At 38.9% G+C, this 12,190-nt stretch overlaps 1 protein-coding gene across 7 annotated transcripts in view; it reads left to right on the top strand.

The window, feature by feature from the left end:
- The window catches only part of DMD (dystrophin), a 2,426,617-nt gene that overhangs the window by 2,060,153 nt on the left and 354,274 nt on the right, over nucleotides 1-12,190 (top strand). For all 7 annotated transcript variants that reach the window (XM_072743155.1, XM_072743156.1, XM_072743160.1 and 4 more), the window contains one exon: nucleotides 9,884-10,040. In XM_072743155.1, the coding sequence (XP_072599256.1) occupies nucleotides 9,884-10,040 (157 nt within the window). The remainder of the gene's footprint in view (nucleotides 1-9,883; nucleotides 10,041-12,190) is intronic.

Genomic DNA, 12,190 nt, shown 5'->3' with positions numbered 1-12,190 from the left:
AATTCAAAAGTACTCTTGTAAAAACCTGTACATAATGTGGAATAATAAGAATGATAGCAATTAACGCGGTGCATCACATATCGTGCCATGCCCTGGACATTTTATATTTCTTGACCTATTTAATGCTGTCAGCAGCCCTACGTGATACACTGTTATTATTCTGTCTTTATATTTGAAGAAAGTGAGGCACAGAGAGGCTAAAGAATTTCCCTAAGGTCATTTACTTAGTAAGTGGCAGATCCAAGATTGAATACAGGGAGTCCGGCTCCAGGGGCTGAGCTTTTCACCATCATATTATCCTGTAGGGTATGAAGCAGAGAGGAAAAGGTAAGACTCACATCAATACAAATAAGTGAAAGGATGGAAGAGAGAAACAGGAGTAGGAAAGGATATATTTTTACTTATAAGGTTTTCCCCCCAAGTTTGCACCCCAGCTTCCAAAGCACTCATTTTTATCTCCCTGCTTGGTCTGTTGGAAGTTTGTGCCGATGTGCTTAGGATGACTTGGGAACAATGATGGGCAGTGGCATTTTCAAAGGCAGGGAGACTCTGTTCACTTCCCATCACTTAAACTTGAAGAGAGGTCAGTGTGTGTAACGACAAAGGCCACTTTCATAACATCTGTTATTAAAAAGGAATGAGACGTGTGAAATGGGAAAGATATTAGTGGATAAAGTAAAAGAAAAGAAAGTTATTCTTTTTTTGCAGGGAAGAAAGGTGCTCTAACTGTTCTACACATCACTCAGTGCCTTTCCTCTCCTTCAGGTGAACTTGATGAAAAGAAAGGGGAATCGAAAACGGCAAACAGCATGTCAGCCAAAATACGGGCTCTTCCTTCTCAGCAATTTCCCATATGCCAGCCCCTGCAGTTTAATTCTTGCTGTCATTAATCAAGTCAAAAACAGTTACCTTGGCTTATCTCAGGTGCTGCAAATTCTAGAATTTAAATATCCAGATCAACAGTTCCAGCTTCTAACTAGCCCTCTCTCATAATACAGTTATAAGCACTCGCTTACAAAAAAGAAAGAAAGAAAGAAAGAAAGAAAGAAAGAAAGAAAGAAAGAAAGAAAGAAAGAAAAGAAAGAAAGAATTCTTCACGTCAGAGTGACTCAGTGTCCTTCCTGATATTTCGTTGATATAAGGGTATCGGTCAGGCCGAACTGAAGGGCAGGGTTCAGCCAAAAGCAGCCAAGTAGAGGCAGCGATTTGGGATGGTGATGAAGCAGGATAGCTGGACCCTGGAAGAGTTAGACCCAGAACCATTTATGACGCTTGGAAGCTGGCTTTGTGAATCTAGTCAGTTCCTCTGTCAGCGTTATTCTATAGTGAAAAGTCACTACGACTAAAAACTAGTTGCAAAGATACCCCGGAGAAACAGCCCTGTGTTCGCCTAAGCCGTATAACACATCATCCCACAAAAGATGGCAGTTAGCTCAATGTCTTAAAAGGGATCCTGGAGCCATTTTTCTATTTCAAAATATAGAAACTTTAGTACTTAATTACACAGGTGTCCATTTTTTTAAGTTTTTATTTAAATTCCAGGTAGTGAACAGACAAGACAGTGTGATATTAGTTTCAGGGGTAGCATTTAGGGATTCAGGGCTTCCATACATCACCTGGTGCCCATCACGACAAGTGCACTCCTTAATCCCTGTCACCTGTTTGGAATCCAAGTGATTTTGAAGTATCCCTTGGCATTCCATTGGCTCAGAAGAGGTATCCTTGTGCTTCCGGTTCCAAGTCTATATTGTGTCCCTTTCCCTCCATTTATTTTCCTTTGGCCCTATGCCTTTTCTCTTCCTGTGATTATGATTCTTATGTAAGTCTCTATCATGTCATTCTATATTGATAGAATTGTCCCTTTAGGACACACACTGGTATCATCCATGACACATTTACAAAAACTATTCTTCCTTGGACATTTCTAGCACATTATCCCCTTGCTCAAGAACTTTAGTCTTGTCAATGCCCATATTTTTCTCATTCTTTCATTTATCATTTTCATTCAACAAATAAGTACTGAGTCTTTACTATGTACTTGCCACTCTTCTAGGCACTGAGGATACAACAGAACAAAACAGGCAAGAGAAAAATCATTGGTGTGATGAAATTCATGTGGAGTCATCAGAAGCTAGTGGCCTCTCTACTCTCTACCTGATAAGACTCAGATCATCCCTTCCCTTTCCTGTTCTCCCTCTACCTCCCAGTTCTTCCTCACTGAGCTGTGATCTACTTAGTCCCTGAGCCAAGAAGATTCTGCTTTTTTTAAGATTTTATTTATTTATTTGTGAGAGACACAGAGAGAAAGAGAGGCAGCAACACAGGCAGAGGGAGAAGCAGGCTCCATGCAGGGAGCCCGATGTGGGACTCGATCCCCGGTCTCCAGGATCACGCCCCGAGCTGAAGGCGGTGCCAAACCGCTGAGCCAGGGGCTGCCCGAAGATTCTGCTTTTTAACCCCATCCGTGCTCTCTGCCAATTTTCTCACTCACCCGTTTGGGTATGTACATTTGCTGGTCCTCACGCTTGGAACGCCATCCCTCCTCACATCTTCCACCTTTTCCTTCAAATCTCATACTGAATATTTCCCTCTCTGGCTGTTCCTTCATTCACTACGAAGTCTTCCTTGTACTATTCTCATTTACGCTGGATGGCACATTCCTTTAAGTATTCATGAGTTGTTTCATAGGGCTCTGCTTGCTGCCTCCAGCTAAATTGGAAACATAAAAACTCCAAGCTCTACTATTTGAGGGGAATACTTTGAGAAGGATCAGTATTGACCCTTCTTTAAATATTTGGTACAATGCACCTGTGAAGCCATCTGGTCCTGGACTTTTGTCCATTGGGGGTTTTTTGATGACCAATTCAGTTTCATTACTAGGAATCGATCTGTTCACATTTTCTATTTCTTCTTGATTCAGTCTCAGAAGACTGTATGTTTCTAGGAATTTGTCCATGTCTTCTAGGTTGTCCCAGTTGTTGGCATATAATTTTTATAGTAATCTTTTATAATCAATCCTTTGACTTTCTGTGATGTCCTTGGTAACTCCTCTTTCATTTCTGATTTTATTTGAGTCCTCCTTCTTTTTGTGTGATCTTGGTAACTCCCCTACCAGGTACGTAGTAAGTCCTCCTTTTTGTGCTTGATGAGTCTGACTAAAGGTTTATCCATTTTGTTTATCCTTTCAAAAAACCCGCTCTGAATCTCATTGACATTTCCTCTTGCTTTTATAAGTCTTATTTCATTTATTTCTGCTCTGCTCTTTATTATTTCCTACTTCTACTAACTTTGGACTTTGTTTATTCTTTTTCTACTTCCTTTAGATCTAAGATTAAATTGTTTGAGATTGTTCTTGCTTCTTGGGGTAGGCCTGTATCACTATAAACGTCCCTCTTGGAACTGCTTTCACTGCATCCCAAAGGCTTTTGGATCTCTGTGTTTTCATTTTCATTTGTCTTCACATATTTCTTGGCTTCCTCTTTGACTTTGTCATCGACCTATTGATTGTTTAATGGCATGTTGTTTAGCCTCCACGTGTTTGTGTTTCTTGCAGTTGTTTTCTTGTGATTGATTTCTAGTTTCATCCTGTTGTGGGCAGAAAAGATATGTGATATGATTTCAATCTTCTTAAATTTTCTGAAACTGTTTTGTGGGTTATCACATAATCTGTCCTGGAGTATGTTCTATGTATACTTGAAAAGAATCTGTATTCCCCTCTTCTGGGGTAGAATGTTCTGTATGTATCTGTTAAGTCCATCTGGTCTAATGTGTCATTCAGAGCCACTGATTCCTTATTGACTTTCTGTCTGGCTAATCTATCCAAGCCCTAAATGAGCCAATGAGGTAGAGTCAAAGGAGTCCTGGACCCACATTTGGGTGACCTACTTTCTTTTCTGGTTCTGTTACCAACCACGTAGCCTATGATCTTGAGCACATCACTTAACTGATTCAGACTTCAATATCCTGCCTTACTGAAATGAGGAGATTTAACCAGAGACATGGATGGTCTTCAATTTCCCTAGCAATTCTACTGACCTATTCTTTTTAATTCTGCAGTTTTTTTATGAACCTAGGCAAATTATCGAAACTTTCTACATTGGTTTACTTATATTTAAATGAAACTGGTTAAGTTCAAAGATATGGTGTAAGACAAAGTAAATAAGATGTCTTGGAGAGAAAAGAATACTTTAATTGAAATTGCAGGGTACCATCTCATAATTTAATTCAAGGAAAGTATATGCCATCTGTTCCTTACGCATTATCACATCACATTTTATCCAAGAGGTATAAGGAAAAAGTAAATACTCAGTGATAGTTGAGTGCCACTAGACAAAACAAAACACTAACTCTTTTAAGTGGCAGAAAAATAAAGTAAAACATTTTTACTTACATGCATACATACACATGTGCACATTCTCTCTCTCTCTCTCTCTCTCTCTCTCTCACACACACACACACACACACACACACACAGTTATTGATGGCATTATCCAACATCAAAATTGTGATTAGTCAAAGAAAGTGTTTCTCATTCTAAAATATTCCATTTCCATAACCTTGCATCTTTCATTTTGAAAATATTAATAATTTGGGAAGTAGCCTAGGGAATTTTTTTCTGTAAGAAATAGATTTTCAGATTTCAATTCAATTTGCCACCAGAGTATATTTTCCAGAGTATCGTATATACTATTAACCATGAGAAGCACATATGTTGTCAACACAATTTCAGCAAAATTTACATTCTGTGAGGTTTTCATACTTTGGAGAAAAACTTATAAATGTTATATGCCAATACTCACTTTTATGGAATTCTGAATGCTAATTTGAGAGACAAGACTACCAACATTATGTAGTCCAGAACAGCAATGAAACTCTTAGAGAGTAATCAGTATTAAAAGTTAAAATAGCTTAGAGATTTTTCTATGATGGAGAATAAACAAAGAGGAAAAGGAGGCACAGTCTTTCTACTTTTGAGGGAAAAAATGCAACTTAGACATTGACTATTTCTGACCTCCTTTCTCTTACTCTTGGAATGTTAATTATGTTTGAAAGTTGGAGTTCATGGCCCAGATGGACCAAAAAAAAAAGTTTACTTCTCTTTGAGTTTAATTCTCTCTCTTTACTTAAAGACCCCAAAGCTCCCATTCTATGTCTATGATTCCTTATTACTTCTGCATTCTTTTTTTAAATATTTTTAATTTATTTATTCATGAAAGACACAGAAAGAAAGGCAGAGACACAGGCAGAGGGAGAAGCAGGCTCCTTGCAGGGAACCTGGTGTGGGACTCGATCTCAGGACCCTGGGATCACAGCATGAGTCAAAGGCAGATGCTCAACCACTGAGCTACCCAGGTGCCCTTACTTCTGCATTGTTACCTCCTCTTTCTATATGCTTAAATGCTATCTTATTACACAAGGGTACCCAGGAATATATATGAGTACATTGTTAGTTTTCTAAAGAGAGTCAAAGTGAAAACTGCTTTCAAAGTAACACATTTTGCTTTAAGAATATGTGCCTTTCAGAGTCAAGTTCTAATAAGGATTTCAAATGAGACATCAACCCAATCATACCTGAAATATCTGTGTTTTAGAGATCTGACCATCGTCAGTAGCCTGTTGCAATTCTTAGCACCCTGACACTAAAGAGTTCCTTAAAGACAAGCATTGTATCCCAACACACCTAAAGGTTCTGCATTTTACCTAAACCTTACAAATTGTAGAAATGATCTGCTTATTAAAGATCAACACTTGCCTTGTTAAAAGCTAGTAGCCCCTCAGCTCTTGTCTTCACTAATAAAGATTAATAGAAAATAGATAGGAGCTAAGTATGCCCCTTCAAACCTCCACGTTTATTTTCCTTTGAGTGGGTAGGGGTAAATGGAGTAAATTTGCCAATCAGCAGGAAGGCTTTTGCTCAGGAATCCAAAAGCATTTGCTGAAAACAACTAAGGTTAAGAATTTTCTCACATAAGGAAAATCTGCAACTTCCACTTCCCATGTCTAAATAGGACAGTTCAAGTTATGTGCTTCAGCGCAGTCTTTAAACATTTCCATCCCAGCTCCCACAACTGCAAAACAAGAGGGTTGAACAGAAATCTCTAAGGTTCCTTCCAGCCCTAAAGGCCTATGATAAAACCAGGAGGGGGGAAAAAGAGTCATTACAAACAGAAACATTTTCTGGAGAGATATTCCCAATATAAACATAGGTTAATCATTTGGAAATATTTGGTATATGATCTAGAAAATAAAAATAAGGCAGCTCCTTCCAACAACTGCATTAGAAATGTGTCTTGAAGACACTTTACAAGCTTAGCATAGCCAAAGAAAATGTTTTTGGAGCTCATGGTACTTTATTACGTTTAGATCGCCTTCAAAATCATGTCCTTGACAAATGCCACCTTTGCCCTTTGGAGACTGATGAGTAATGTTTAGGACATACAGGAAATACTTTAAGAAATTCTTTCGTAAAGAATAGTCCTCAAGTTCACCCACTGACTTGTGAAAGTTTTTGTTAAAAGTACAGAAAGTCAGGGATCCCAGGGTGGCTCAGCAGTTTAGCACCTGCCTTTGGCCCAGGGCGTGATCCTGGAGTCCTGGGATCAAGTCCCACATCGGGCTCTTTGGATGGAGCCCGCTTCTCCCTCTGCCTGTATCTCTGCCTCCGTGTGTGTGTGTGTGTGTGTGTGTGTGTGTGTGTGTCTCATGAATAAATAAATAAATAAAATACTTTTTAAGTACAGAAAGTCTGGAGGCAGGACCTGAGAGTCTGTACCTAAAACAAGCTATTCACGCGTTTCTTATGCACACTGAGTTGAAGAACCATGGCTTCAGATTGAATATCTTTGTAAGCATGGGTTTCAATCAGGGGCCTTTCTCTGTACTGCCTTTTCCTCTCCCACCTTACCCAGTATCCTTTGTCCTTTATGAACCTTTTACTTACGTTCTTTTCTTTAAAATTTTATTTATTTATTTATTCACGAGAGACACAGAGAGGCAGAGACATAGGCAGAGGGAGAAGCAGCCTCCATGCAGGGAGCCCGATGTGGGACTCGATCCCAGGACCCGGGATCACTACCTGAGCTGAAGGCAGATTCTCAACCACTGAGCCACCCAGGTGCGCCTCCTTAGGTTCTTGTTCACCACTCTCATGTGTTAGCAAGGAAAAGAAATAGTCATTTGATATGGAGTTAAGGTTCCGAAACATTCCAAAGTGTTATCTAACTCCATCCTCCAGATCCATGAGAGCCTTTTGTCAGCCGATGTCCTGGATCTTTCTGCTCCTCTATTAACTCTGTGGACCCGCCTCCCTGGCTCTTAACAATCTCCCCGTCTCCTGCTCTGAGGTTTCTCTTAGATCCTTTAGAACTGAATTCCCTGGGTCTCAGAGCTCTTTTTCTCTCTTAGGGACACAAAGGGTTTCATTGACCTGGTAATGATTAGTCAGCACCATTTCACCTAGACTCGGGGTTCTAGCAGTGCCTTGTGTGAATGAAGCCACAGCTGGACGCCTCACCATAGGCAGCCTGCCCCTCAGCATCTTTATCCTCCTCCAGGCCTCTCCACCACAGGGATATTTTGTTTCCTCGACCCAAGAGAGGGTGGCCAAGCATTAGGCATCTCTACATTTTTCCTTATCTTTCACTCTCTCTACTGCCGAACACTTATGGGGACTTAGTGGCGCTCAAAACTTCTTAATTTAACCAGAGCCTTTTCTCCCATGTGCTGCTTCTGCACATCTGGACCGTGCCTCTCTCTCCCTACCTTCCCACATGTCCTGCTTGATATCCTCGCTCACCCTTGAGGGAACCACGCTGCAAATTCCAGACACCCCAGGGAATCCCTGTAACCAGTAGGCATCACGTGCCATTAAACAGCTAACATCTTGCATAGGGAATTCTCACTTGGGCTTATCACGGGAGAGTGATAAGTGAAAGAGAAAGGGAACTGGAACAGCAAAGAAGGGACCTCTACACTCTATGCGGTCTGCGCTATTATATTTAATTTGTGGTGTTTATGGTATTTCCGGATTCCTTTATTAGATAATGCCCTTTGAGTCTCGAATGGTTTAATTCCTCTGATGAAATGCCTTCCGTTTTTCTGGACATAACGTTTATATTGCTCATAATAGAAAGACAGTTCTGACAGTTTGGAGAAGTAGAAAGCCGAAGGAATAAATCAGCTCTAAATCTACCTCCGAGGGCTACACTAGTTGTCATCTCAGAATTTTTTTCACGCATAGTCAAATGTATATACAAATACACAGACATACATGAAGGTTTTAGAAAAATAGATTATAGACATTTTTGTAACTTGATTTCTCACTTAGCAACTGACAGGGCGATCTCCATATCCCTAAATATTTGCTGACATCATCACACCGAACAGTGCATAGGATCCATAAGATTCAAACACTGCATTGTATGAATTCATTATTATATGTGTAACCGATTCCCTAGTGTATACTTCAGTTCTTCCTACCTTGTGTCAATCATAAGCAATTCTAGAAGTAACATCTTTCTACCTACATCTTTGTATGATTTTCCAGTTACTTCTTTAGTATAATTTTTTTTTAATTTAAGCTTATGGGTCATTGTATTTGCATGTTTTAAAGACTAGTAAGTATCACCCTTCAGAAAGAAAATGATCCCTCGGAAAGTTTGGAACAGTTTATTTCCAGCACTTAGGCGCAATTTGGTGATTCTGTTTGACTAAGTCCAGCAGGAGAATTGCATTTGAAATGTCAGGCGAAGTTACCCAACAGCAAAGGGAAATGTCATTCTACTTGGTCGCTTGACACTTCAATCTTTGCAGCACTAGAGACTATATTACATTTATGTTATAAGCAGCATTAATTTTTATGAATTAATTCGTAATTGCTGATGATATGTGAGTAATGCAGCATAATTCTCGATTTACCTGAGGATAGAGCTTTGCTCACACTCCACGTTTCTTCTTTGCTTTCCGGATGATGATTTATTTGGTTAATTTAGCTTCTCATCCTCAAGTGAAATGTGGATTTTATAGCACAGATCATTCATTTGTATATTCTTAAATGGCTTCTATGGATTAACATGTTCTAAATACAGTTGATTGTAAAGCACTCATTCTCCTGCCTAAATTATTCATGTTTGGGGGAGGCTTTCAGGCAAATGTCTGATTTTACTTTTCCACGTGAGTTGTTGTCTCAGTACATTTTACACAAAGGAAACAAAGCGGAAAATGTTGGAACTTGGTGAAAACAAATCCCAGGTGCACACGAATAAAGAAGGGTAGAGGAAAAGGAGAAGCATATGGGAAGAGGAGCAGAAAGGAACAGATGCCAGATGGAAGGAGTCGATGGAAGAGGCTGCCTAGGGTGCAGAAATGGAAAAGTCAAAATGTGGGGAGAGACCTTTCCATTTCTCAAAGCAGGAAGAATTCCAGTACTAGCATGAGTCACTTGAAAACTGAGCGGTTTATATTAGTCACTGGGAGCCATTTTTTTTCTACCAGAAACATTAAGAATCATTGACTGCAACACTGTGGAAAAGCAATCCATTCCAGTGTATGTTTCATGCCAAAAGTCTCAGAATTCTGCATGAGGAAATACACATATGGCTAAACACTGTCTACCCTTGAAATTGCCATCAAAACGCCCCCATTATATATATGGCTCCCAAAAGCAGATAACTAGATTTTTACTGAAGACTGCTAGATGATAGGTTTGTATATTATGGAAGTAACCAAACCAGTGTACCTTCAGTGGGATTGTTAGAGTCATTCATGACCCTTCTAGATACTGTTTGACCTAGTTTGCTCCTGCTGCTTTTTTTTTTTGTTGTTAGAATCATTCATGACCCTTCTAGATACTTGTTTGACCTAGTTTGCTCCTGCTGCTTTTCAGGTCTCACTTGGAAGCCAGTTCTGACCAGTGGAAGCGTCTGCACCTTTCTCTTCAGGAACTTCTGGTATGGCTCCAGCTGAAAGATGATGAGTTAAGCCGGCAGGCACCCATTGGAGGCGACTTTCCAGCGGTGCAGAAGCAGAATGATGTACACAGGGTAGGACGTTTTTAATACTAGTGCCTTGCACAGAGTAAACATCTTTAGTGACTATTATTTTAGTGACTATTTTAAGATGCGTTTTGATTGAAATTAAGCTGATGAGAAAACTTCATTCCGCTAGTCCAAGGGTCAATTATAAATAATCCAAGCCATTGTTATTTTAAATGTCAAAAGCGTCCGCATGAATAATATCCTCTAAAAAGTTGCCCATCTCTTTTAGCAACTTTTAAAGACATTTTATTATGGAAAATATGAAACATCTACCAAATTGGACATAATCCTGTAATAAATAGCCATATACCCATCAAGACTTCAACAATTATAGCTCATGGCCAATCTTACTTCTTCTAGACCTCTAGCAGTCCTCTGTTATTTTGAAATAAGTATCAGACATGGATCATTTAATTCATAAATAATTGAGAAATTATATCAAAAGATAAGGATCCACTCTTTCAAAGTGACCACATGACTACTATTATGCTTTTTAAATGTCAGTAATTTTATTCTAACAAACATCTGGGCAATTTTTAAATTTCCACTTTTAACATACATGTCTTAAATATCTTAATGTATTTCTATTTAAATAAGAGGTTTTTTTAAAAAAAATAAGAGTTGAAACAAGGTTTACACATTGCATTTGGTTAGTTTGTCTCTTAAATACATTTTGTAAAAAACTTTTATTTTGAAATAATTATAGATTCACAGTGAGTGACAAAAATAGTAGTTTCCCTATACAGTTTCACCCAGTTTGCTCTAACGGTTACATCTTGTAACTATAGGACCATAAATATTGCCATTTCAACAGACACTGTAAAAATGTGCAGTTACAGCACAACTCAATTCAGACTAATCACATTTCAAGTACTCAATATCCAGATGTGCCTAGTGGCTACCATATCAAGCAGTATAGTTCAACAGATTTGATCATATTCAGGTTTGACTTTTTTGATAAGACTACTTCATTGATGGTAGTGTAATCTTTCATCATCAGAAGGTATATAATGTCTTGTTTTCTCTTTTGAGTGTATGATTTTGGCAGCTATTCATTATCAATGACTAGGAGTTGAAATGTGATAATTGTCTATTCCTATCATTTCTTCTTCATTAATTAGCCAGACTACTTCTGTGGAAAAAAAGAAGTCATTCATTCATCCACTATTTGGGCATCCAGTGTATAGTTCATATATGATAGGCAGGATTCTTTACCAGCCTTCAGGATAAAAGCTGTTCACTAGCATCCTCCAACAGTGATCAATTCTCTCTCTCTCTCTCTCTCTCTCTCTCTCTCTCTCTCTCTCTCGTGTGTGCGCGCGCATGCGCGCGCGCGCGCTCTTTCTTTTATTTCTGTTTTCTCTACTAGGCTCTGAGTGGAGAAGTCAAAGATTTGGTCTTGCTCGCCTCCAAGACCCTAGTAGCTAGCAAAGTGTCTGGCATACATTACATACTGACAAGTGTTCTTGAAATGAGAACCAAAGACACAAGAACAGAAATGAATAGCAAACCAAGTAAATGACTACCAAACAACAGAAGTTTGATAAAATGGTAACACTTTTGTATGTTCAACACTTAAAGAGAGATCAGATCTCTGTGGAGACACAGCCAAAGATGGCATCTTGAAGAAAAGTCAAGGGTTTATACTATTCCAGAAAAGAGAATATAGAAGATTACTCAAAGGGAAGGGAATATGAAGAAAGATCCAGGAGTCTTTGCAAAAAAATTGCCAAGGAAACTGACAGTTTCTTCTTTAGCCACTCCCCTTCATAAAATTCAGAACATTAAATTAGCTTTGTGGTAGGGTGGAATATAATAGTGACATTTTTTAAATGTTCTTACTTTCAATAAATAGTCAAAACACTCTGCCGTATGTGTAGAAGAGCACCCATTGAGACAGAAGGGCATTTTAAATAGAATGCATTATATGATATAAAGAAATGAGACAGAATTTCTACAAAAGGTGTAATTTTAGTCTAATTCTAGAAACCAAAGATGAATCATTGGACAAGTGCACTGGAAGTCAGGAGAGACTGCAGTTACATTCCTCCAAAAGTTAGATTGTGATTGCTAATTTGTCCATCAGCTGTAAGATGAGAAATTGGGTCCAAATAATTGCCACAGTCCCTGCTAGCCAGTATCTTGTTAGAAATACT

This window comes from Vulpes vulpes, chromosome X, assembly GCF_048418805.1.
Source record: "Vulpes vulpes isolate BD-2025 chromosome X, VulVul3, whole genome shotgun sequence".
In the NCBI taxonomy this organism is placed as follows: domain Eukaryota; kingdom Metazoa; phylum Chordata; class Mammalia; order Carnivora; family Canidae; genus Vulpes; species Vulpes vulpes.
The sequence above is the reverse complement of the archived record's forward strand: the minus strand, read 5'-3'. Positions and strand labels throughout refer to the sequence as shown.